This window comes from Osmerus eperlanus, chromosome 5 (genome assembly GCF_963692335.1).
Source record: "Osmerus eperlanus chromosome 5, fOsmEpe2.1, whole genome shotgun sequence".
Classification (NCBI taxonomy): Eukaryota; Metazoa; Chordata; class Actinopteri; order Osmeriformes; family Osmeridae; genus Osmerus; species Osmerus eperlanus.
The window spans coordinates 3,895,637-3,921,981 of NC_085022.1; the positions used below are offsets into that span (position 1 = coordinate 3,895,637).

General features: G+C 51.1%; 4 protein-coding genes across 6 annotated transcripts; 2 read left to right on the plus strand and 2 right to left on the minus strand.

Moving 5' to 3' along the window:
• Positions 1-1,417: 1,417 nt before the first annotated feature.
• wfdc1 (WAP four-disulfide core domain 1) lies at positions 1,418-10,242 on the plus strand. Its single transcript, XM_062461182.1, has 7 exons — positions 1,418-1,633; positions 6,481-6,676; positions 8,330-8,413; positions 8,554-8,694; positions 9,009-9,068; positions 9,255-9,314; positions 9,434-10,242. The coding sequence occupies exons 1-5, from the start codon at positions 1,559-1,561 to the stop codon at positions 9,065-9,067; spliced, it is 555 nt and encodes a 184-aa protein (XP_062317166.1). The 5' UTR covers positions 1,418-1,558; the 3' UTR covers position 9,068; positions 9,255-9,314; positions 9,434-10,242.
• Positions 10,243-10,378: 136 nt separating this feature from the next.
• On the minus strand, positions 10,379-15,388 carry utp4 (UTP4 small subunit processome component). 3 transcript variants are annotated; one of them, XM_062461164.1, is made up of 17 exons: positions 15,293-15,388; positions 14,739-14,907; positions 14,365-14,553; positions 14,194-14,278; positions 13,940-14,029; positions 13,523-13,734; positions 13,157-13,328; positions 12,859-12,950; positions 12,653-12,749; positions 12,502-12,566; positions 12,212-12,334; positions 11,944-12,100; positions 11,725-11,831; positions 11,405-11,500; positions 11,134-11,319; positions 10,818-10,928; positions 10,379-10,612 (listed from the first exon to the last, which is right to left on the minus strand). In XM_062461164.1, the coding sequence occupies exons 2-17, from the start codon at positions 14,895-14,897 to the stop codon at positions 10,496-10,498; spliced, it is 2,058 nt and encodes a 685-aa protein (XP_062317148.1). In that variant the 5' UTR covers positions 14,898-14,907; positions 15,293-15,388; the 3' UTR covers positions 10,379-10,495. The 3 variants fall into 3 exon arrangements, with proteins under 3 accessions (XP_062317148.1, XP_062317146.1, XP_062317147.1); XM_062461162.1 differs by having other exon boundaries at positions 15,245-15,385; XM_062461163.1 differs by having other exon boundaries at positions 15,249-15,370.
• A 641-nt stretch (positions 15,389-16,029) lies between these two features.
• Positions 16,030-17,273, plus strand: chtf8 (CTF8, chromosome transmission fidelity factor 8 homolog (S. cerevisiae)). The gene is made up of 3 exons (XM_062461183.1): positions 16,030-16,348; positions 16,492-16,609; positions 16,782-17,273. The coding sequence occupies exons 1-3, from the start codon at positions 16,326-16,328 to the stop codon at positions 17,013-17,015; spliced, it is 375 nt and encodes a 124-aa protein (XP_062317167.1). The 5' UTR covers positions 16,030-16,325; the 3' UTR covers positions 17,016-17,273.
• Positions 17,274-17,372: 99 nt separating this feature from the next.
• has3 (hyaluronan synthase 3) lies at positions 17,373-25,609 on the minus strand. The gene is made up of 4 exons (XM_062461169.1): positions 25,378-25,609; positions 21,884-22,534; positions 20,781-20,882; positions 17,373-20,638 (listed from the first exon to the last, which is right to left on the minus strand). The coding sequence occupies exons 1-4, from the start codon at positions 25,381-25,383 to the stop codon at positions 19,709-19,711; spliced, it is 1,689 nt and encodes a 562-aa protein (XP_062317153.1). The 5' UTR covers positions 25,384-25,609; the 3' UTR covers positions 17,373-19,708.
• Between the last annotated feature and the right edge of the window lie 736 nt (positions 25,610-26,345).

The window sequence follows — 26,345 nt, forward strand, 5'->3', positions numbered from 1 at the left end:
CCTCTACTGTTCTCTTCTGGAGATCACAGACATCCTCTTGAGATCTCCCCCGCACCCCCCTATCTCTGTATCTCTCTCTCTGCTTGTCTCTCTACTTCTTTCTCCCTCTCTCTGTCTCTTTTGTGTAATTGTAGACAGGGCCCCACAGTGACAGGAGCTCTGCTCCTGTAAAACTAATAATGATGGAGATTTGCAGGCTTAGGCATTCTTTACCCCTTTCAGTTCAGGGCGACGGGTTTAGGGGGAGGTGGGTAGAGGTGGGGGGTCAACGGAAGTGGTGGGGGGGCGAAGGGGATTGGGGGGGGGGGGGGCGGGGGGGAAGACGAGGGGTGGTGGTGGGGGGGGTCATGTCCTAGTTTGAGAGGGAACATGCCAGTGGCCTCTAGACTGTAACACGCCACATGCTTTCATTCTCTCTGCCTCTGCACCACAGTGAACAAGGCCCCTCTAAACACACTTGTCCATTATAACACACATACGCTCAAGAATGTTGAGTTCTCGTATTTCCTGTCAAGTTCTCTCGGTGTGTACTTAAATTCTATTCATGAGACTTTTAATGTGAGTGATAGTTACACATATTCATTCAGGCATGCAAATAGGCTATGAATAAAGATAGCTGCCAAAGCATTTAAAGCTTTCTCTCATTTACACATGCACTGTCTCTGACATACACAATTTATAACTCCACCTTTTCTCTCTCTAGTCCCCTCTACCCATCTCTCTTCTCTAGCTCTCACTTTTTCTCACTTCCCTCCCCCCCCTCTCTCTTTCTTTCCCTGCAATAAAATGTACCAGATGTGTTCTATGGTGCACAGGGGGCAAAGGGGAGGTCCCTTCAAATATCTCATCTTTCAATTTCTGTCTTCTTTTCACTCTCTCCCCTCCCTCCTTTCCGCTCCCTCCCTCCCTGGCCTCCCTCCCCTCCCTCCCCTCCCTCCCTCCCCTCCCTCCTCTCCCAGAAGGAGCCATGTGCTCGCTGTTTCAGGGAACAGACTGAACCCGGACAACTGATGCACAGACAGCTGTCTCACGGCTGCCACTCTTTCTGAACTCTCCGGACTAGCTGTGTTCCTCTGCTTACCCCCCCCCCCCCCTCATGCACCCTGCCTCGGTTTACTCCTGCTCTCCTCTCCCTGCTTCTGCAGTTTTCCTCAGGCGGATATACAGGCGGTAAGGAGTGCTTGTGTAATCGCTGTCTGCCTGTCTCTCTCTACGTGCCCAGCGAGAGAGAGGGAGAGGGAGAGAGAGAGAGAGAGAGAGAGAGAGAGAGAGAGAGAGAGAGGAGAGAGAGAGAGAGAGAGGAGAGAGGGAGAGAGAGAGAGAGAGAGAGAGGGAGGGAGAGAGAGAGAGAGAGAGGGAGGGAGAGAAGACAGAGGACTCACTGAGAGAAACTTTGGAAGAAGGTCTTCGGATTATTAGCAGTGTGGACGAGGACAAAGTCGGAGGAGCGGCAGGATTTATTGAGCACCAACAGAGGAAGAGGAGGAGAGAGAGGAGGAAGAGAACCAAGGAACATGCGGTGTGTCAGCTCCGAGGATCACTGCTGCTGCTGCTATGCATGCTGGTCTTGTCCACCTCGACAGGAAGTCGGACAGGAAGTGCCCGGATCAGGAAAAGAGGGCTCAATCAGAAGGTGAGAGGAAAACGTTTGACTGTGTGCGTGCGTGCGTGTGTGTCTTTGTAAGCAACACAAGCTGTACTCTGTTTCTGTCGTTTTGGAGGATGGCGCTAGTTTCTCACACAGAGAGCAGTTCTGTAGCAGCGGTGAGAGGTGGGAGAGTGAAGCTGAGGGCTCTCTCTGTCCCTCAGCCCTGGGGAACGGGACGGATGAATGGAGAAACGAATGGAAGTGCGACTCCCTCACACAAAGGTTACACTGAATACCATGCGACGACATGTCAATACCTCTAGTACTCCACACTGCAGTTACAGAGAAACTGCTGGGTGGTCACACTCCGGTACGGTGAAACCTTGGCATGGGGAGGTGGGGCGTTCAGGGGGTAAGTGGGTGTTGATGTTGATCTTGTTTTGGTAGCACAAAGTCCACCAACCCCTTACACACCCCTTCCCCAGAGTGTGCCTTCTTACCCTTGTGTATCGACCTGGACCACCAATCCCATTTCTACAAAGTACAAGCACAAGTTACATGGGAGTTCATATGACATGAATGAAAAGTGTTGCCATGGAATTAATACATTATTGGATGAAAGGATGAATCAATCGCTAAATGCATAGATGAATGGTTGAATAAACCGAGACATTGCTCACATTCAGGACAATGTGATTGTGGGAATATGTGTGTGCGTGCAACTCATCTCACTGGAGGTCTGATTGGTGCTGGCGGATGAGGGGCCAGCCCTGGGGCCCTGGGGCCAGCCCTGGGGCCCTGGGGCCAGCCCTGGGGCCCTGGGCCCTGGGGCCAGCCCTGGGGCCCTGGGGCCAGCCCTGGGGCCCTGGGGCCAGCCCTGGGGCCCAACTTATTCCACTCCCTTCTCTCTTTTGGTGGTGGCTTTTTCACAATCTCTTTCTCCCCCTCTCTCCCTCCATTTCTACTCTCAATTTTCTCAATACACTCATTCCTTATGATCCCATCCCTCCCTTTCTCCCTACTCCCTTTCTCCACTAGGATGGGCAAACAGACATTCTTCCTGGACGGTGCTTCAAAGACACTGTAATTGGAACATGCTGAGCCGACCATGCACATGTTGCTATCCTCTCTGTCTCTCTGTCTCTCTCTCTTTCTTTCTCTCTCTCTCTCTCTCTCTCTCTCTCTCTCTCTCTCTCTCTCTCTCTTTCTCTCTCTCTCTCTCTCTCTCTCTCTCTCTCTCTCAGTCTTTAGTGCCGGAGTCTTCCAGAGGAATACATGACATCCACATTTCTTCCCTCCTTCTCCCCATCTTCCTCCCCCTAACCCCTTCCTCCCCACGCCCTCATCCCGTGCTCCCTCCCTCTCCCCCTCATCCCTCCCTTCAGTCATAACATAACCTAGACCATACAGCACCTGCAGACATCCAGCAACTCTCTGTCCCTCTGTAAACCAATCCTTACAGCTGGCCCCAGGCCCAGCCCCCAGGCCCAGCCCCCATCTCCGGCCCCGACCCCATCCCTAGCCTCGGTACAATCCCCAGTCACCACCCCCCCCCCCCCCCCCCTCCCACCCAACTTCCCAGTCTGAAGTTGGGTACAGGAAGTGAGGTGAGCTTATCTGCATAGCTGGCATAGCTGGGCTGGTGTGCTGCTGTACACACTCTAAACAAGGCCGGGTCTTTGGGTCGTGGCCTGGAGCTGTGGTTATGGTTGTGCTCCCGGGGGTGAGTCCAGACACGATTACAGCAGTGCACATTTCAGGAGCAGGGTGGCGCACATTCTAAGATGGCTGACCTCAGTCTAGCGTGAGATGGAGCCCATGCTATAGAACCAGTAAGCCACGTGTACACGGTGAACCCATCTGGTTTCCACCTGGCTAGGCGAGACAGTCCACCGATGGTTGAACTACAGAGGACGTCAGCTCAGGGTATGTTAAATACACGTTAAATACACAAGTCTGTGATAACCTCAACCTGAACGGACATGTCAGCACCTGTCTCTGGAGCACTGATTACAGGTGACAATGTCTAATTGCTGTATCTACCTTGAAAATCACCAATGGCATGATGGGTCTTCAGGGTATTGACATTAACTCCCCCAGACATTTACCCATGGAGGAGACGTCTTTGGTTCCTCCAAAGATCGAGAAGTCATGTTTGACATGTTACTCAGTAGAGGTTAGTTTGATTTACTGCAATAGATGTTGGTTGTGAGTGAGCCAGGTGGGGGGGGGGGGGTCAGTCGGTGGTGGTCAGGTGGTCTGCCGTGCAGCTCGGAGAGACATTCCAAACACCACAATTCTGGTCAGGTGATGTGAGTCATAAGGCCCAAGAATACACAGGATTAGCTAACTCCCTACTGAAAATAGGATTTACACACACACACAAAATTCTAACATACACACATACACACAGGAAGGGAGACAAGCACGCGGCACAGAACACACACGCACTTGAACACAGAAAATTCACAATGATTTAACAACTAACTAACAGGAAATTCTTTTTCTTGTGCCCATGGACCATGATGTTGTCCATGTTCCAACATGTAACTTGTGTGGCAGGGGACAGACGAAAGTCTGGGAGCAAGGGGAAAGGTTGGATATGAAGTACAATTACGGTTATCAGCTGGGAACCAGTCAGTCAATATCAGTGTGATCTGCCGGGCACAATGTGTACTTCCTCTTCATCTGACAGCTTCCCGGGGGTGTGCACTTCCTCTGGCGGGAGGAAGTCATGGCCTGTGTCGGAGTGTGGTCTCAGCGATAGATAGAGACTAATCAAGCAGGCAGGCAGATAGATAGATAGATAGAGAGAGAGAGAGAGAGAGAGAGAGAGAGAGAGAGAGAGAGAGAGAGAGAGAGAGAGAGAGAGAGAGAGAGAGAGAGAGAGAGAGAGAGAGAGGCAGGCAGGCAGGCAGAGAGACAGGCAGGCAGGCAGGCAGGCAGACAGACAGACAGGATGGCAGGTTGGCCTAATACCGATGCTGGGGTGTGATTTGGGTGAAAGAGGTCACCTCACAATGTTCCAACGAGTCATCCGTGATGTGACTTCCCCCTTCCCCCGACCCCCTGACACACGCACACACACACCCAAAACAAAGACACACACACCCCAACCCTCCCGCCAGGCCTACAGCCGACGGAGCACATCATTAGGTGTTTATAACAAACACATAGGCATACTCTGTGGCACTCACGCCAGCGCCAAACATTTGCTTTCGTTTTTACGGTTGGTTGGGAAGAGCGATCGCGCAGCCTGCCAAATAAACAGCCCCGCTTTAACGATCGCGTGCAGTTCTGCAGCCCCATTATCTAATTAGAGACAAGATCCACCACCATGGAGGGAGTTGTCTTTTCCCTTCTCTCCTCCACTGTGTCTCTGTCTCTCTTTCCTTTCTCTGTCTCTCGTTTTCCCCCAAGGATGGATGGTGGCATTGTTTTGGACTAGAATGAGTTTACAGTAGACAGTGCCTATGAAACCTACAAAGTGTGTGTGTCTACATTTCCACTGTTGGCCAGACAGTGTGTGTAACATTAGCGTCTTGATAGACCACAGTCACGTAGAGCTGAGCAGGAGGAATTCTGTGCTGGCAGAGACTGAGTGTAGCTGTGGTGGACCCTGTACTGTCCTGTACTGAATCTATACTGTTGCCAGGACCCTACTGAAAATTGCCATTTGATTTGCTTTTATCCAAAGTGGCCAACAATTAATGCGTAAAGTAAGTACAGAAGACACTATACTGCTGCCCAGACTGTTCTGTACTGTAGCTGGAGCTACAGAGTATTGGAACAAGTTCAAAGTTCAAGCATTCATGCCAGAAGTAGTAATAGTTAATAGTTGTAATTCATTGAACCAAGGAGAGCTCGTTTGTGGCTGAAACTGTAATTATGTAAATGTTTTATAAGCTCTCGAATTAATAGATAACAGATAAGCTAATTCTGCCTCACAGAGTTTCCTTGAACCCCAGGAACTGCGTGTGTGGGTGGGTGGGTGTGTGTGGCTGTGGGTGTGAGTGTGAGTGTGAGTGTGTGTGTGTGGGGGTGGCTTTGGGTGTGAGTGTGTGAGTGGGGGTGGCTTTGGGTGTGAGTGTGTGTGTGTGTGTGTGTGTGTGTGGGTGTGGGTGGGTGGGTGGGTGGGTGTGAGTGGGTGGGTGGGTGCGTGTGCATGTGTGGCTGTGGCTGTGTGTGTGTGTGTGTGTGTGTGTGTGTGTGTGTGTGTGTGTGTGTGTGTGTGTGTGTGTGTGTGTGTGTGTGTGTGTGGGTGTGGGTGTGGGTGTGGGTGTGGGTGTGGGTGTGTGTGTGTGTGTGTGGGGGTGTGGGTGTGGGTGTGGGTGTGTGTGTGTGTGGGTGTGGGTGTGGGTGTGTGTGTGTGGGGGTGTGGGTGTGGGTGTGGAAGGGGTATGAGTGGGTGGGTGGGTGGGTGGATGGGTGAGTGGGTGGTTGTGTCTGTGTTTGTTCACGTCTGAAAGCAAATGATGGTCAATGGCTGCACAAACACTAGAAGCAGTTAATATGTAATTTGTTACTGTCAAAACTGTTTTACCAAGCAAGTTTGGTAGCTAATAGCTAATAAATGTCATGTGTTGGCTTGCTCAGCAATGAGAACTGCAGCAGATCCAAACCGCGGCGCTGCAGTGAGTTGCTGCAGTGAGTTGCTGCCCTCTGTTGGCCATGTGGGGAGTTGTGAGAACAGTCCTGATCCCTACAAAAAGACGTCCGCTAATTAAACACAGTTTAGGACCTGCCAGTGCTCACATGATGCCTTTATAGCAACACGTTTTACTTAACTTTGTCTTTCTGTATGTGGTTTGCTTGCATGTCTATTACCATCTTAATCTATATTACCCCCCCACCCCCCCGCGCCTTTCTGTTTCCATCACTCGACGCCCCAGGACTATGAGTACCCCAGCCAGTCCCAGACTACGCAGCACCAGAAGAACGACCGCTGCCCCCCCCCTCCCCAGATGCTTCCGGAGCGGGCGTGCGAGGTGCCGGGGTGTCGCTCCGACTCGGAATGCGAGCGTCACAAACGCTGCTGCTACAACGGCTGCATCTACGCCTGCCTGGAGTCTGTCCAGCCCCCTCCTGGTAGGCTAGGTCACACACACACACCTGGAGTCTGTCCAGCCCCCTCCTGGTAGGCTAGGTCACACACACACACCTGGAGTCTGTCCAGCCCCTTCCTGGTAGGCTAGGTCACGCACACACACCTGGAGTCTGTCCAGCCCCTTCCTGGTAGGCTAGGTCACACACACACACACCTGGAGTCTGTCCAGCCCCTTCCTGGTAGGCTAGGTCACACACACACACCTGGAGTCTGTCCAGCCCCCTCCTGGTAGGCTAGGTCACACACACACACCTGGAGTCTGTCCAGCCCCTTCCTGGTAGGCTAGGTCACACACACACACACACCTGGAGTCTGTCCAGCCCCTTCCTGGTAGGCTAGGTCACACACACACACCTGGAGTCTGTCCAGCCCCCTCCTGGTAGGCTAGGTCACACACACACACCTGGAGTCTGTCCAGCCCCCTCCTGGCAGGCTAAGTCACACACACACACACCTGGAGTCTGTCCAGCCCCCTCCTGGTAGGCTAGGTCACACACACACACCTGGAGTCTGTCCAGCCCCCTCCTGGTAGGCTAGGTCACACACACACACCTGGAGTCTGTCCAGCCCCTTCCTGGTAGGCTAGGTCACACACACACACACACCTGGAGTCTGTCCAGCCCCTTCCTGGTAGGCTAGGTCACACACACACACACACCTGGAGTCTGTCCAGCCCCTTCCTGGTAGGCTAGGTCACACACACACCTGGAGTCTGTCCAGCCCCTTCCTGGTAGGCTAGGTCACACACACACACACCTGGAGTCTGTCCAGCCCCCTTCGGGTAGGCTAGGTCACACACACACACACACCTGGAGTCTGTCCAGCCCCTTCCTGGTAGGCTAGGTCACACACACACACACCTGGAGTCTGTCCAGCCCCCTCCGGGTAGGCTAGGTCACACACACACACACACACACCTGGAGTCTGTCCAGCCCCTTCCTGGTAGGCTAGGTCACACACACACACACACCTGGAGTCTGTCCAGCCCCTTCCTGGTAGGCTAGGTCACACACACACACACACCTGGAGTCTGTCCAGCCCCTTCCTGGTAGGCTAGGTCACACACACACACACACACCTGGAGTCTGTCCAGCCCCTTCCTGGTAGGCTAGGTCACACACACACCTGGAGTCTGTCCAGCCCCTTCCTGGTAGGCTAGGTCACACACACACACACCTGGAGTCTGTCCAGCCCCTTCCTGGTAGGCTAGGTCACACACACACCTGGAGTCTGTCCAGCCCCCTCCTGGTAGGCTAGGTCACACACACACACCTGGATCTGTCCAGCCCCTTCCTGGTAGGCTAGGTCACACACACACACACACCTGGAGTCTGTCCAGCCCCTTCCTGGTAGGCTAGGTCACACACACACACACACCTGGAGTCTGTCCAGCCCCTTCCTGGCAGGCTAGGTCACACACACACACCTGGATCTGTCCAGCCCCCTCCTGGCAGGCTAGGTCACACACACACACCTGGATCTGTCCAGCCCCCTCATGGTAGGCTAGGTCACACACACACGCCCTTGTCAATGCTTTTGAGTCAATAATGAGGATATGTGGTCGTTGGGGTAAGCACTCAATTACAGAACTGTTAGATATGACCCCATTTGAAGCCATATGTGTGTGTTGTCAGTGCTGGACTGGCTGGTTCAGCCGAAACCTCGCTGGCTGGGGGGCAACGGCTGGCTGCTGGATGGACCAGAGGAGGTGCTGCAAGGTAAGTACACACACACACACACACACACACACACACACACACACACACATGCAAACACACACATCCCTTCCACAACCATTGGCGCACACTGCACACACACACACTCACAATCCTCCTTCTCCCTCTGTCTCTTCTGCCAGCGGAGGCCTGCAGCACCACTGAGGACGGGGACGAGCCCCTCCACTGCCCCACCGGGTACGAGTGCCACATCATCAACCCAGGCAACCCTGCAGCAGGCATCCCCAACCGGGGCCAGTGCATCAAGCAGAGAGGCAACTCTGGTGAGGGGGAGCCGTATGTCCTCACTGGGTCCTCACTGGGTCCTCACTGGGTCCTCACTGGGTCCTCACTGGGTCCTCACTGGATCCTCACTGGGTTCTCACTGGGTTCTCACTGGGTTCTCACTGGGCCCAGGTTGATGTACTTGTCAAGCTTCACTACCCAGAAATTAATAACTTCCTATCAGACAATAACACTGCCAATCGATCAGTAAACATTCAGTGAACTATTGTATTCACTTTCAATTCAGAGTTTTTATAAAAGAATACTCTGATGACTTATTCTATCTCTCCCTCCCTCCTTCTCTCTCTCCAAGATGGTCGAAGCCTAAGGCACAAACACTTCAAAGACTACAAGGATTACTTGGGTAAGTAAGGTAAACAGCTCTCTTTATTTCGACCCTACAACCAAGTCCGCTGTGAGAATGTTAATCACAATAGTATCTGTGATGCAGTAACTTGTTGATCATGATCATTTCAATCTGTCAGTTTGTCCGGCTCTGTAATCCTACCTGTCTGTTTTCCTACGATCCCACCTGACTCCGGCTGCCCTGCCCCCACAGGAAGTAGCACCAACAACGCAGTAGGCTATGAGAAACACCACCACAAGCACCTGGGATGAGGTGGGTTGAGATACACGGATACTTAACAGTGGCATTTTGTATTAAAGAAGCGTATGGCCCAGGGATTCATGGCAGAGGGAACAGGACAGACTAACTTCTCTGTCTCTCCCGTTTTACAGCTTGCTCTCCTGGCTTCACTACCTCCTCCCCCCCTGAACTGCTCAGCTGACCTGGTTACAGTGGACTCTGGGCTATGGAATAACGTACCATACTTAACACTTGGTTCTCTCTTGAATTATACTCTTCCAGGGCAGGAAATGAGTGCTAGAGAAAAAATGGGACAAAACACCAAGGGGACTGTTTGAAACTAGGAAATAATAACATGTGTTCCAACACACACACACATCCTAAACCTCTCATGAACACACACTTATAGTCACTAAACACACATTCTTGCTATTTACCCCACCCCCCCACACACTTCCTGAATCATAGAGGCCCACTGATTACCGGTCAGCAGGATATTAGGACCATGTGGTGTTTTGAAACCCTAAAATCACCATGTCCAGAATAGTTTGCTGAAATCTCACCTTCAGGCACACCAGCTAGCAGAAAGTATGTATTATTCTTCATATCCACCTGCCTTGTTCTCCTAATTAAATCTGTCCTATTTTAGAGTATATCCTGGCTGTGTGGTCATGTAAGAGGCTGTCTATGGTGAGTGTGTTGTTAGAATTCATAAACACTTGGGAAACAGTGGCTCTCTTGAACCAGTGCAGTTTGCATCCACTGCAGTACAGGGCTTTATTAACATGGTGCTCATTCACAAAGCTATCTACCAACAGGATCATAAGCTCAACAACCTCAACTCCATAAAGTATCATAAGCTAGAGGTTTGAACTCAATTTCCATATGGCCATCTGCATCATGTCCAACTGGTGCTGTGACACTACCTTGTGTATTCTTAATAAAACAGATTTACTTTCGACTTTGACTTGGCTTACTTCCTGAAACTGAGGCCCTAGAATGTAACCATGGCAATGGCTATAAAACAAGTCCCACAGATGCCTACCTGTAGTTTATCCTTCTGATGCCAGAAAACGGTATATTAAAACACACTAGAAAAGAGTAAATCATTCCTTTAATACTGCAAAAACAGTATTTACATAACAATGGGAGATTTGGTTGACAGACAAAATAAAAAATAACAATCCACACACAATAGTTTTTCTTCTGTGTGCCTATGTGGCAAACTTCTTCTGTCTGACTGGAGGGGGAAGCTGAGTTGCGATATCCACCAGAGGGCGCTCTACCACCACCACAGACTGGTCCTCCAGCAGGCTCATACCCAGCAGGTGCTGCAGAGGCAGGAAGACACATCAGACGAGGGACAGACAGGATCCCAGAGACAGACGGGATCAGAGGGAGACAGACGGGATCAGAGGGAGACAGACGGGATCAGAGGGAGACAGACGGGATCAGAGGGAGACAGACGGGATCAGAGGGAGACAGACGGGATCAGAGGGAGACAGACGGGATCCTAGAGGGAGAGATGGGTCTCACCTGGAAGGTCTTGCATATTTTGAAGGCGTGGCTCTGTTTCAGCCTCTCCTCCTCTGGGAGGCTCCTGAGGGTCAGCTGGTTGAGGAACCTCGCCTTCTGGTCAGGGAGGGGCTGGAGGAGGGGGTGAGTTATATTTCAGAGGGGAAGTGTCTCACTTCAACAAACTTAGGTCAATAACTTAACATGGATTTGAAAAGAAAAGCAGGCGTATTGGATTCGCCTCACATTTGCAAATAATAAACAGATTGAAAAGGGCCGGTTTGCTTCTTATTCCCGGGTTAGTCAAACCAAGTGCACCCAAAGCCGCAGTCCTCACCAGGCTCTGGTCAATGATGCAGAACATGTACGCGTCCTGCAGGATGACGTGGGCGGGGTTTCGGGGGTTAAAGGTCACGTGTGTGACGGGCGTGTCGCGGTCGAACCAGATGTGATGGAGACCCTGCTTCTGCAGCCGTCGACTCCACACTGTGTACTCCTTCTGATGGATGGAGTACTCAAACATCTACACACACACACACACACACAAACACAGGTGTTAGCATCGGGGGTCAGGGTCTAGGGTCAGGGCTACCGGTGGTGGCTGTTACCTTCTGGTCAGCGTGCACTACGAACAGGTTGTTTGTGACAGGGTGGATGCCGATGGCGCTGGGACAGGAGCTGTATACGGGCAACGTGCAGTGGAGCTAGAGGGGTCAGGGAGGTCAAAGGTCAGAGGAAGCTCAGCGACAATGACACTGAGGATATAGCTCAGTGGTTTAGAGCATTTTACTGCAGAACAACAGGTTTAAAAAAAAAGTGTAATTACAATTATTATTATTTTTTGCGGCAGATGGATTTTATGATAACTGATCATTGGAGACAGGAAAATCTCTCTCTGGGCTTGGAAGTCTCGAGGTCCGCCAGTTACCTTTAGTTTGTGGAGGTTGTAGATGTGGACCTCACAGTTGCTGCTGGATGAGGCCAGCCAGTCACCGTCCTCACTGGCACACAGGAGCCGCACGGCCTGTCCGGAGTCTGCGGACACACGGCACAGTGAAACCTCTGAGCGTCTGCGTCCGGGTGTGCGCGCCATCGGCAACAAAGTCCCTCAGCATTCCCCCACGGCACAAGCCACCGTCCCACTGACCTGAGACGGGCTTGAGGGTGTGCACGTACTTGCACTCCGCCTGGCCCAGAGACACCACCACCACGGCCGCCTTGCCGCAGGCCGCAAACAGCCTGGAGGAGTCCGAGGAGAAGCAGAGCTGACTGGCGGAGCGGAGAACCTTCGGCAGCTTGGTAACCTAGGAGATGAGGGGGTTGGGGGTGGGGGGACAGGGCGCAGGGTTACAGAGCGCCTCTCCAGCGAGGCCGGGCAGACGGAAAGGAAAGAGGGGGGGCGTCCGGCCACCCACCTTGGTGACGCCGATGCTGTTGTTGTCGTACTGAAGCCTGTAGAGACGCACGCTGGACACGGTGGCGTAGGCCAGCCAGCCCCCGCAGGGGGACAGAGTACTGCAGCACACATGGTCTTCTCCCTGGGGAGAAGGGGGGCAAAGGTCACAGCTCAAACTCGACATTCCAACCCATCCAGCACCATGTAGGGGAAGGTCATTCAACAGAGATTCTATAAAAAAAATGTACAATAACAAATGCTATTCACATATAGATACAGTGTCTCAGACACAGGTGGTAACAAACATACCTTTCTTTTCAGGTGCAACAGCTTTTCTGGTCTCTGCTTCACTGCTAAGCTCTCTCCTGGCTTTCCTAAACACACACACACACAAACACACACAGTCAGTCTTGTTGCGAGTGGTCTTGTGAAAGGAATGCGCAGGCTGAAGTCTGCTCACCGTGGCCCTCGCCCTCCCCCAGCCTCCAGAGCTCCAGGTGTCCTGGGAACTGGAACAGCAGCAGCCCAGCCTTCCGGGCGCACGACACCAGGCTCCTCTGTGAGCGGCAGGGAGCGGCATGAGCCAAACACCTCATCAAGCAGCGTCAGCATCATCCAGACACGACAGTGTCATCCGTATGGTCAGGTGACGCAGCCTCTACTCACGTGGGGGAAATGTATCTTGCGCAGAGCAGACTCCTGGGTGTTCTTCTCTACCTTGTCCAGCAGAGGGCGCACTACCAGCTGTGTGTCCATACCTGAGTGTTCAACCCACAGTTCCATGTTAGGGTTTATATTTACAAAAAGTCTAGAAAAACACACTACGAATTCAATTAAATAAATGTAAATATTAATATCAACCCTTTCGTTCTAACCTATGAATTCAATTCTAGCCTACATCTCTTTTCCTATGTTAGAAACAGGGTAAACTGTACACCCAGAAACGATCAGACGAGTCCCGAACCTCCAGAGATCACCGCCGTGCCGATCTCCACCAGGCTGCGCACGTCGTGGGTGTGGTTCTTGAAGGTCCTGGTTCTGACCCACTCCTTGGCCTGCTGCTGTAAGGAGGGAGCCAGGAACTGGAACTGGACCACCGTGCCCTCCGACGTCCCGGCAACCAGGCTGCTCTCGTCCTGTCAATCAAACCGTCAGCCAGGAAGGCGGGGTTTAGTAGGGATGAGAATGTTGTTTCAGGAGGTAAATAAGACATTTGCACTTCTACAATCGTGTCGATGGGAGGGGAGACAGCAACTACTGGAATGGGATCGACCCTCCAGCCCCGACCCTTCGCCTGACCCCCAAACCCCTGACCCATAAGTCTGCTCACCTGAGATACGGAGAGAGCCAGCACGTCCCACTTAGTGATGAGGTGCGTTTTGAGCAGCGTGCCCGTGTGGCCGTCCCACACCTGGAGCTTGCCGGCGGAGTCTCCGCTCACCAGGGTGTGGTCCGACAGGAAGGCCACGCTCCACACCACGCACTCCCGGCCCTTGGAGGGGCCCACGCCGCGGTCCACCAGGAGCCGCTGCACACCGTGACCTGGGAGGAGAGGAGGACACCTTTCAGAACCCACCACGTCCACCTGGGGCGACCTCTGACCCTGAGGTGAAGGGAAGTCGGAGGGGGTTCTAGAAGCTTCGGCTCCGTATGAATGTTCCGTGTCTAACGTCTTGTTCCACACACGGCTCTGGGGTCAAATCCGACAGCAGGTTTATAAACAGCACCGGAGCTGCCTTCATCTTACCTGACGCTACATCAAACACTCTTATCATGTCCATCATTCCAGCTGCGATCTGCGTGCCAGAGGGGTGCCAGGCCAGAGAAATAATACGACCTGAAACACACACGTGCATGAATAAACACAGACAGACTGACAGCTATAAACAGCAGGTTGCACTGAGAGAAGCCGGAGCAGTGTTTCCCCGGGGGCCGGATTCAGCCGTGTCTCAGATCAACCAGGGTAACCCCGGGTAACAAACAGCTTTCCATTCAGCTCACCTTTCTGTCTCTCCAGGTGGCGTTCAAACTGAACTCTGTCCTCCAAAACCTCAAACAGCTTCACTGTCCCGTCCTCGCACCCCACCTGACAGGGACCGACAAACACACAGGTCAATTTACGAATCTCAAAGCCTGCAGCCACCCACACCCCGTGAGTTTCATCTGACTGACCGCCAGGTGGGTCCCCTGGGGGTTGCAGGTGAGGGTCCAGACAGGGCCTCCGTAGGCGTCCAGGCTGTACTTGGGCCGGAGGGCCTCCAGATCATACTCGGTGATCTCTCCGTTCAAGCCGGCACTGAACAGACGCTCTCCGACCCAGCACAGGGCCTCGGTGGATCGCGAGTCCCTTCCCGGGATCACCTGAGGAAATACAGATTCATGTCAACATCTACACTGTGGAGGTACATGATGTTGACATGATGTTGACATGGTTCTCTTTCTCTTGGGTTAGCCTAGGTTATACAGGGCTGCTTGATTTCAACTAGATGACTAGGGCTCACTTTAACACTCAAAGTATTAATAAGCAGGTATTCTCCAGTTCTTACATTCTCCTGGAAATAGTTGTCTCTGAAGTTGAAGATCTCCACGCTTGCATCCGCTCGTACCAAGGCAAGCTTTTCCGTGCGGGGATTGAAGGCTAGGGCTCGGATGGCAGAGGGCATATAGTCGAAAAACCGGACCCGGTGCACTTTAAACTCGCCCATGGTCTAGTCTCTATGGAATATTTAAGAACTAGTTCAAATGGGACCATTAATATACCTTACAGTGCAGGCGTGGCAACTTTTAGGTTAGATTGCCAGTGCTAGTAAGCGGTTAGATAACATTTCTACTTCGGAGTAGTTCATTTTAACATCTACCATTTAAACGCAAGAACTAGGATAACACTACGTATGATCTACAGCATCGCTCTCAGAAACATTGCGAAGCTAACGTATTAGCTTGCCTTGCTCGGTTAGCTATTGAAAATCATTACAAGCTTGAAAGCGACAGCAGCAGGCTAAAACATTAACTGACATTGACAAGTAAGCTTACTCATTTGCAATACACTCACCAACCGTTTAGTAATACTCGTATCGCCTATTCTTTGCTTTCCTCTTACTTTCATAGCCAAGAGGTCCACACGTTGAGAGTTACTGCTTGAACCACGTTGGACACAGCAGGGTGAAGTCAGACAGAATACGAAACTTATTTCCGGTTGATTTCTTGCAAAAATTCAAAATAAAAGGTCACCAAATATATATAGGCTCTATATTATTGTTTGAACATTGAAAACAAACTATCTTCAATACGGGGGCTACTAAAAGAACTTGGGAAGCTATCAACGAGCAAATGTCTTTTGACGCATTATCAACCAACAATTTCTTTTCTTCATTTTTTGACTTGTGAAAAATGAGACAGTAACAATTTAAGGTAGTCTGGTGAGTGACATTTCATATATTACTTCTTGTGAGTGTGCCAAGTATGGTATGGGTGTTCTGACAATCTTGTTGCTTTTAATGTTGTGTGAATTTTAGATATGCTCAGTTACTTATTTTAAAGCTTGTTAGTACAAATAACCAAACTGATAAGCCATTTTAATCATAGCTAACTAACACAGCATATTAACAAACACTCTTTAACTTAGTTTCAATTGATATTACTTTACTGAATATTCAAATAAACCATGATGACTCATGAAATAAATTATATTCATTTCATTTTGCACAATTAGCAGATGCTATCTAAAATCCAAACATTGAGTGAATTGCGCCACCAACTTCGTACGTTCAACGTCAGCTCTTATTCTGAAGACAAATTCACAAAACCGGAAATGCTACAGAGGTTTGTTTCACGGCACTGTTGGATACCTTTGAACCGGACACGAAATTGGAACGACAGCCAGAAGTCGGAAGTCGGTGGTTTGACAATTTGCTGGCGGGAGAAAAATGAATAGGTTCAGTGTGGAAGGCTCGTTGCAAACTCCCTGCGGAACAAGTAGACCTATACAGTAATGAATTTACACATTACTAGCTAGTTAAATTACTACATGTAGGAACAGCAATGGAAAAATAAGCAAGTTCAAACTAAGTGCCGAGTTTCGTCTGTCATTCATAAGTCACGCCGGTACAGCATTTTCATCTGACAGCAATACAATGGTCCAAATAATTGTCTCAAGGTAAGCCCGACTGCAGGAATGTTATCGAGTTGACGATGGTATAATACGCACCATGTACTGACATACACTTTTAACCACTATTACGCCTATTTGGAGTATTCCAAACAAACCTAAAGTCTCCGACTCCGTGTGTGTTGGCGCAGTGTGAGCGGCAGCGGCATGACAGAGTGGATCCTGGTGGAACTGCAGGGGGAGGTGATATCCAGGGGGAACGATGGGCTGGCTGGGAACGTCATGGGAGACCTAGTCTACACCAAGGAGGTAGGAAACAGAGGCCTGGTGGAGCATCTCCTACTTCATTACATGGATAGAATGCTTTATCTATGTGTGACCTATGGGGGGGAAACCCTTCTATCAATCTGCTGTTTGTTTGGGATATTTTCTGCCTCCTCATGCCAACCTGTCTTCTTCCCATCTCTGCCCTCCATGCCAGGGAGTGCCCGTGCTTATCGTGGGACATCACATCCTGTACGGCAAGGTGGTGAAGCTGGAGAAGCCACTTGCCGTCCTCGTGAAACACTCGGGGCACGGCAGCGACCAGGTTCCCATGGAGACTGACGTTCCACAAGGCCCCACCTCCTACTCTGTCTCCGCCCTCATCAAGAGGAAGCTCATCTTTAAGACACGCCCCAAACCTATTATCACTAATGTGCCCAAGAAGGTGTAACGGCACTTGGCTGACTACCTGAGTCAGCAATGGACAAAGGTTGTTTATAGCGCTGCAAAGCTCATCACTTTTAATGTAGCTTTGTAGATTTGGTGGTAGTTTGTTAGTTCTGGCAGTCAGTTGTATGCACTTCTCAGTTAAATGGTTGGATCTGGCATTATGTACTACATGAGAAATGTTCAGGTCAGGAACACATGACACCACAACAATCAACTAAGAATATTTTTTATTCAAATAAAACTAAGATTTCCAGATGTACGTCAGAAAATAAACTGTGTTTGTTTGAAGTTGAGATACAAACCCTCCCCCACAAACATAGTTTGTCTTGTATATTAAAATACAGTATATACATGAATGGTCATAGAATACTATTATCTTTTTATACTAATAAATTAAAGTTGATCCTATGATCATATGCTGTTGAAAATATCTGGGAGTTCTTTGTACCATACTACTGTATCAGAAATATTAACCGTTGACAAAATTACTTAAGGTCTATGATGTGTGTCATATCTACATCTACTGTATTTGAAGTATCATTTCTGCTGTGTACTGGTTTGAGACACCTCTCATACCATCGACTGAAAAGGAGACAGCCCAACTAGCTTAGATGAACTGACAGTAACATCACTGCCCGTAAACAGCTCACGACTCATCAGTCATTAGTTCCCAACTATTTTCTTACACATCCATCTCCATCCATGCCAGAACAAAAACACAAATAGCTTCCAAAACATGGAGCATACATTTTGTTTTTTTATACAAGGATGTGCTGTCTTTCCTGTTTTTTTCTTTCCTGTACATCTTTATGTACAATACACAAACTGAAGGACACCTGTCGATTCATGTTGATATACTGTCGATATCTTCAGGCAGATCTGTAGTGTAGGGAGAGGCTGAGCTGCCACAGCTCTGCTGGTTTGGTGGTTTGGCTCCAACGTGTTCAGCAGCTCATAAAAGAGCGTGAAGAATGGGGATATTGATCCGGGACCGCTCTACGTTTCGGGAGAAACCTTGTTCACCGATATTCCACTTCGAACTATTTTAAGATAGAAGAGTTGTGTTTTTGTGCAAAGTCACCAGTGTGTCCAGCTGCCATGAAGGGAGGCATGTTGAGAAGATGCTGATGCCTCTATGGGGCGTGTCATGTCTCACTGTAGGTCTCAAACACACACACACACACACACACTGACTAGATCTAGCTGACTGATACGTATCAGTTGACATTGTGACATGAGACAAGCTGCACTGAGTAAAGAGTATTTACAGAACTTCTGTGACTGAGTTCGTCAACAGGATCACCCAAGACGCTCTCCCCTAGGAGAAGGAAGGAGGGTGGAGGCCTCCATGCTGAAACAGGAACACTGGGCTCACTGTCCCTGCGTGCTGGGATGGCTTCTGAAAAATGGCCAAAGTGGTTGAGGTTTGTATGTGTGTGTGCATATTTAGAGAGGGCGTTTCCCTTTTGGCAACAGAGATGTAACCATAAAACAATTTTTTTCTTTCTTGATGTCTGAAAGGACTAATTCATTCAGACACATAGTTAATCACTTCCTCTCTCTCCATATAATGTCCAGGCCCTGAACACACACAGACATATGTAACAACAAGGCTAAATCCAATCCAATAACTATTGAATTTACCTCCTGGCAAAATGACATAACTTTAAAAAATCTGGCCTTTCAACTGTAGTTGAAAGTATATATTTGATGTGGTACAAGGTTGAAATCTACAGCAGGGTACTGAAATCTGAAGCGATGCGGTTTACATCTGTAAATAAACTACCTATATGTGTCTTATTTGCACTTTCAAGTTTCCAGTTCCGCAAGCAGTTGAATAGAATAAAATAATGTACACACAACTACTTAAATAGCACAAGAGTGGAAACTTCCACAACTTTCCACAAACAGAAAGCATGTGTCACAGTAGTGTAGACATGGCACCCACAGTCCACCCTGGAGTGTTCTCTCTCATAACTGTCTTCTTCTTCCCAAACATGAGGAGCAAGGTGTGAGGCCTGTTGTCTTTACCATATGAGCTGTGATGAACGCAGTACTGTTGTCCAGTATGCCTGTTTCAGTCTACTATAGGTGCTCTTTGGTCATTGTCCATGGGAGCAGAGTATGTATGTATGCTATCAAAATCATACCATAAAGAGTTCATTTGGCACCTTGACAATAAAATACCCAACTCACTTTGCCATTCTATTTATAAATATAGACCCACTCCTGACTTAGCTACTTGTCCTTCAAGGCTATTTGGAATCACCTGAAGTGGATCAGGATATTCCCTGGTGTGGATTAGGATATATCCCGGGAATTGTTAACTGGGATACCGGTCCACAGCACCAACACAGTGTTTATCCACTGGTAGAAATGTCCGATTGTCTGTCAGTCAGTAGAGATTGGAAAAATACAACACTAGATGATTGTGGCACCAGGTGTAGACAGCGAGGGCTCCCGTGAATGCACACTACAGTACATGTGAATACCAAGCACCAATAAAGAAAACCAGACCTGAGTCTGGGCCTGGACGCTGGACCAGGTACTAAACCTGGAGCTGGGTTTTTTTTGGCCAACCTCAAATGTTCCAAAGGTGGCTGTTCAGTGAAAGTTCTAGAAGCATCGGTTCAGGCTACACAATATTTCACCGGTGAATGTTCTAGAATCTCCAGTGAGCGTTCCAGGGTATGTCTATGCCTCTGCGTAGGGCAGGTGGTACTGTTCCTCCCTCTTGTTGCAGCGCTTGGCGACAATGGCCAGGTAAAGCACCAACAGGATGACCCAATAGCAGGCGTACAGGACGGCGCCCGCGATCAGCAAGGCCTTCTCCGTCTCGCTGAAGGGCTCCTGCGTCTCACAGTAGATGGTGTAGGCCACGCCCCCCAGCAGCACCAGCGCCCACATCGTGACGGGCACCGCCCCGATGAAGTTCACCACGATCTTCCTGCGGCCCGAGGTGCCCCATCCGGCCTTGTTGATGGTGAGCAGGGCGAAGATCTTGGTCGGCAGCAGGCTGGACATGTAGAGCAGGGAGTAGAGCGACATGAAGATCATGACCAGGCTGCCCCTCAGGAAGCAGGCGTAGGTGGCCTTCACCATACCCACCAGCTGCACCGTCAGCAGGAACAGCAGGATGTTCCACAGGCGCCCGCGGTAGAACAGGTGGATCACCGTGGCGACCAGGAAGAACGGGAAGAAGCCCGTCACCACCGACTCGTAGGTCATCCACAGGCTGTGCTTGTGGAACCACAGCGCGTTGTACAGCCACTCCCGGAAGTAGGACTTGCTCCAGCGCGTCTGCTGGTTGAGCCAGCGCAGGTAACGCGTGGGCGTCTCCGTCTGGCACTGCGAGCGCGCCGTGAACTTGGTCTTGAAGCCGAAGCTGAGGACCCGGTTGGTGAGGTGGCGGTCGTCCCCGAAGCTGCACCTGCTGCCCAGGAAGGTCTGGTGGTACCAGGGCTCCAGGAAGCGTTGCAGCAGGGCGTTGCGGTACATGCCCAGCGGCCCGCTGATGCACTGCACACAGCCGAAGTAGGACTGGCAGGCCCTCTCCACGTTGAAGGCCATCCAGTAGCGCACACTGCTGAGGAAGGAGATCCACGAGTCATACTTGTTTAGGATCTAAGGAGACCGGGGGTGGCAGAGAGAGGAGAGGATTGGAGAGGAGAGGGAAGGGGAGGGAGAGGAGGTATTGAGCTGTTATTGATCAAGGATTGTTCTGTGTCTCTTCCTCATTCGTGCGTGGAGCAAAGAGATCTCTCACCTGCACGTCTCCGCCAACTCCGCCCACTAGGGGGTCCTCTTCCAAAACCTTCAGCATCTCGATGGTACAGGCTGGGTCCAGAACCGTGTCCGAGTCGCACACCTGCGCAGCACACACACACGCACGCACCCACCCACGCACACACAGACACACACGCACACAAGTGGGAAGATTTCAGCACTGATACATTTGTGGTTGGTTGCAGAGACGAGATGAGCACAGCTGCTGCCAGGGCCTCTGGGGCTTTGTCAGGACCCTGCCCTGTTCCCTCTGGAGGTAATGAGAGCCTGCAGACAGATGGACAGCAGGACGGATGGATGGATGGACAGGAGGCCCACAGGTGTTCCATAATAATACAGAGGGGGACGGGTTCAGCTAGATGACCCCTGAACCTTGACCCCGCAGAGGCCTGGGGAGAGAGCAGAGCGAGGACACAGGTCTGGGTCCACTACCACTTTGAATGACCTTGTTTTGCTTTAAATAGTGCAGCCGAGTCAACAGAACCGTGCCAGGAGTGCAAAGACCGAGCTACAACAAGGGAATCCAAAGGGTCTTTAGGTCTTTCATGAGGGATTTTTGACACCGTTCAGCAAAAACATCAAGGACAGCAAGGACACAGAGCAGCTGCCTGGCTACTGGTCTACGGATATAAAGTCACTGAAGGTGAATTCCGTCCACTTCCCTGATTGAAATGATGGACTTCTCTCTCTCTCTTTCTGTGTGTCGATTTAAGGCCTTGTGCCAGTGGAGACTACTGCCCAGAAATATCTGAAAGATCAAGCAGGCCAGAGACCTGAGGGAGACCCAAGGAGACCCTGAGGGAGACCTGAGGGAGACCCAGACACACCATAACCAGAGAGACAATGTATATTCATTTAGATTCTATATGTTACTGCAATATTCAAAATGGTAGTTCAGATGATGCAAGGTATTTTGTAAAATACAAACATTCCTTGGCACTAACCAATGTTTCTGTTAGAACTGTACACTGAACATGCACTTATTGTACAATTCTTTGGATGAAAGCGTCTAATGCTAAATGAATCCATGTAAATGCAGGCTGTGTGACTTGAGGAGTGAGCAGTCCAGGAGGAGGGCCTCACCTGCACGTAGTCCACAGTGTCCCCCAGGGCTTTGAAGGCTGTGTACATGACCTCCCTCTTCCCCCCCCACTCCTGCATGATACAGGTGTGCCGACACCGCCTCACCAGCCTCGCCACCCTGGCCGCCTCCTCCATGTGCACCGTGCTCCCTCGCCCCCCTCTCCCCCCGACGCCGCCGCCGCCGCCCCCGTCGCTATGGTAATTCCCTTTCCACACCATGCTGCCCGCCTGATCGGCGCCGCCCATCACTTCCTGGAAGATGTCCATCATGTAGCGGTCCTCCGGCCGGTTGCCGTCGACGACCAGCACCACCCGGAGGCCGGGGAAGGAGATGCGGCGCACGCTGCGCAGGCACTTGCGCAGGTAGTCGGGGTCCTCCTGGTAGGCGGCGATGCAGAGCGCCACGGAGCGCCGCAGGTGCTGCGGGCGCGAGGGACTGCGCATGCGCCGGTGCTCCAGGAAGGCGAACAGGCTCTGGAGGAGCAGGTGGAGGGCGAGGATGGCGCCGTACAGGCCGAAGGAGAGGTGGTGCTGCTCGGTGTGGATGAACTGGTAGCCCGTCACGTAGGCCAGCAGGATGCCGAAGAGGACCACCGCCGCAAAGAGGGTGGTGATGACGATGTTCAGCCCAGTCCTGCAGCGAGAGGGCATCTGGGAGGGGGGGGGGGGGGAGGAGAGGAGTTTACAGAGAAGTATGGGCACTGTGAAGACGTACCATTTCATGAACAGCACACACACACACACACACACACACACTCTCTCTGGGAAAAACTGTGGGTAAGTGAGTTTATAGGTGAGTGGCTCAGGAGGATCTTGGGAATCTTTCCCTACTTCCCTCTGGGACCCTAAACCAGAGAGGGCGTGTCCCAGCTCAATGACTTCCTGACTGCAATTTCCCGTCTAAATTCCCGTTCATTTTCCATGACCTGTTTACCCAGTCCCTCATCTTCCTCCATTCTGCCCTCCATAAACCCCTCTGTTCCTCCCTCCATTTTCCTCTCCAGGTTAATAGGTCTCATTAGTGGCTGTTCAGGGGCTTGCCCAGCTCTCAGGAGTGACCAGGAAGCAGAACAATCCTCCTCTTTCATCTCTGTTATTACCTCTCTGGGCCCCTGGCCCTCCCTAAGCAGAGGCTTCATTCAGAACCCCAGACCCAGGCCCAGTCCAAATCCAGACCTAGACCCACACCCACGCCCACGTCCAAACATGGATCCAGACCCAGACCTCTGACCGGGTCCAGACCCAGCCCCACACCAAGTCCAGGCATTGTGATCTCTCTGAAAGAACCTCTCCATTGTTTTATATGGGTTCAGGTGAATCCAGTATTTCCTAGACCCCTCCAGGGAGGGGTTGCGGGGCACCAGTCTCTGGTCCGTGGGGGGTAGTAAGGAGGGGCAGGGGGGAGAAAGAAGACCAGCATTCCCTAATAGCCCCAGGGGCAGATAGAAGATCAGAGGAGGCAGCCACTGACAGGCTCTTTGACCCTGATTGGCTGAGAGGTGGTGTGGGGGTGGGGCGGGCGGTGTCACCCAGAGGGTGAAATACACTACAAAAGAAAAAAAGGAAGAAAGGAAAATCTATGTCCACCTGACTATGTTTTCATGGTGATAACTGTCCCACCGGTGCACCATGTTCTTCAGTGCGCCCTCATACCAGTCTATAAACTAAATCATTTCAGAAAGGTTTGATTACAACGCATAGCAAAACACACCAACTGTGACCCATCAGCCCTGTCAGAGGGTCATTGGTGAACCCTCAGGGGATCCAATACTCACTGTGTCCGTGGATCTGTCTATCGCCTCAATCATGTCCTGATAATCACGTTCTACCCAGCCCTGCTAGCTCCTGGTTGGGTCCAGTATCACAGCTTGGTCTGTCCTGCTATCCAAAGTCCACTGGTGGTCCTGCATACTTCCAGCTGGAAAGATCTTCATCTCAAATGATTCCCTGTCAGTATTCCTGCAGGGCTCATAGTTAGCTAGTTCACCAGGGGTTGTCAGGTAAGGTATTCCCAGGTGTCCTGCTGCCTGCCTGCCTGCCTGCCCCCTTGACTGAATGGACTGTGGTTTGTGGAGAGGAGGAGGGGAGGAGAAGGGGAGGAGGTAGGAGCAAACTGAATGAATGAACATTTTGGCGGTGGGACATTTTCACTGAGGCAGGAGAGGAAAGGAGAGGGAGGGGGGGGAAAGAGGGATGAGACACCAAAGAGAGGGGGAGGGAGGAAAGGAAGACACCAGGAAGGGAGAACGACCAGGAGACCAGGTGAAGGAGTGAGAGAGGAGGAGTGCAGTTTCCTGCTCTCTGGCCCCTAAACTCGAATCAATCCTTCCTGCGCTCTGCATCGATCGCCTCCCACACACTCGGTGATGTGAGTCACAGCCGAGTCAGGAGTCACAGTTCTACAGCCACGGAGTTCAAGCAGCGCTGGAGTTCTGCACTGAACGACCAGGAGACTCTGAACAACCAGGAGGGCACTCAGCTGTGACCCAGCGGCAGCGTCGCGGCACTGTCACGTGGGACTGGAGGAGAGGATCGGACGGGGTATGAAATCAGATCTCGGATCTGCGCTAGGTAAACAAGGCCCATGCACTGTGACACGATTATTGTAAACTTCCCACCGGCATCCACCAGGGGGCGCCCTCAGCTCTTTCAGACACAGAGGTACTCTCCCATCGATACCGTCATACAAGAGAAAGGCTAGAAAATGATTGTTGCCCAAACTGGCCTGGCATGGCCTCCCACCCCCACCCCCACCCCCCCCCCCCCCTCCCCCACCCTGTTTTAACAGTCACCAGACACAGAGCGGAGCCGGTACGCTGACGCCATGGAAAGTCAGACAGCGTTTTTCTTAGAGACGTCACCAAGCTCCTAAAACGGAATTCTGAGGCGTTATTGCCTGCCTGCCTGCATGCCTAACTGCCTGTCTGCCTGTCTGTTTGTCTGTCTATTTGCCTGTCTACCTGTCTGCCTGTCTGTCTGTCTATTTGCCTGTCTACCTGTCTGTCTATTTGCCTGTCTACCTGTCTGACACACATACACACAGACTACAAACACCCGAAATGAAACACACATATAAGCTCAAAATATTCAGGGTTAGTGTTCATAGTATCCATCTCATTAACTCACATACGAAAGTCACATGGTAACACCTGAATATAAAGAACTGATTGTATACCGGTCTGCTCCCTACCTGCTACCCTGTTACCACACACACACACACACACACACACACACATATATATATATATACTGTACATAAGCACACTGAGGCACTGTTTCAGAGAGGAAACTGGATTGCTACACCTCATGTACCACACATTCACACTCTCTCTCTCTCTGACTTTCTCTCTCTCTGACTCTCTCTCTCTCTCTCTCTCTCTCTCTCTCTGACTCTCTCTCTGTCTCTCTCTCTATTTTAAGTAAATTATTACTAACTGTAACAGTTAGTAATAATTAGTAATTAGTTAGTAATAAACACAGCTTGTTGTTCCTACCTTCATGAACCAGTGGACCCCCTGGCTCCTTCTCCCTCTCTGGAGTCCACCGGCAGCTCTCTCCCTCTCCCTCTGTCCGTCTCTCCCCCTCTCCGGCGTGTGTGCGGTGGCTGTTTCGGCGTCGGACCCCAGGTCTCTCCTCAGCACAGCTCTCCTCTTGTTCCGCTTCCCTCACACTACATCTTTATCCCGCTGAATTCAGGAGATCCCTCATCCAAAATACAGCTCGACCTCCTCCTCCCTCTCTTCCTCAGTTCCCTCTGCCCCTCCCTCTCTTTACTCCCCCCCCCTCAGTCCTCTTCTGCACTCCCCTTTTACACTCTCCACTCTCCTCTTCTCTGTTACCCTATTACCCTATCCTCTCACTCTGTCTCCCAGGGCTGACCCAGGGCATGTAGGCCACTCACACAGTGTGGAGTAGAGTAGATCAGAGTACAGTACAGTACAGCAGAGCACAGCTAGCCAGTAGAGCAGATTACAGTACAGTTTACTACAGTGCAGTACAGGAAATCAGAGTATAGTAGAGCAGAACAGAGTACAGCACAGCACAATGTAGTACAGTACAGCACAGCTAGGCAGCTCAACCTGCAGTAGAAGAGTTGAAGCAAAGAAACCTGTGGCGGGAAGCAAAAGAGGATCTGGAGCTAGTTCTGGTGCTGTTTGGACAGGGCCCCTCATCAGGGGAGTCCATGCCTGCTCCAGGCTCTCTCCGCTGGGCTTGGAACCCTGAGTGATGGGCAGGAGGACGGAGGTGCCTGCAGCCTCCTGCTCTCTGTGTCTCTCTGCCTCTCTCTCCTCTTTCCGTCACTCACACTCGCTGTCCCTCGCTCTTTTCTCCTCTTTTGTTCATGCTCTCTTCTCTTGAACTACAACTTCCCCCCCTCTCTCTCTCTCTCTCTCTCTCTCTCTCTCTCTCTCTCTCTCTCTCTCTCTCTCCTCCACTGCTGCAGTAGTACCTCCTCTTGAGT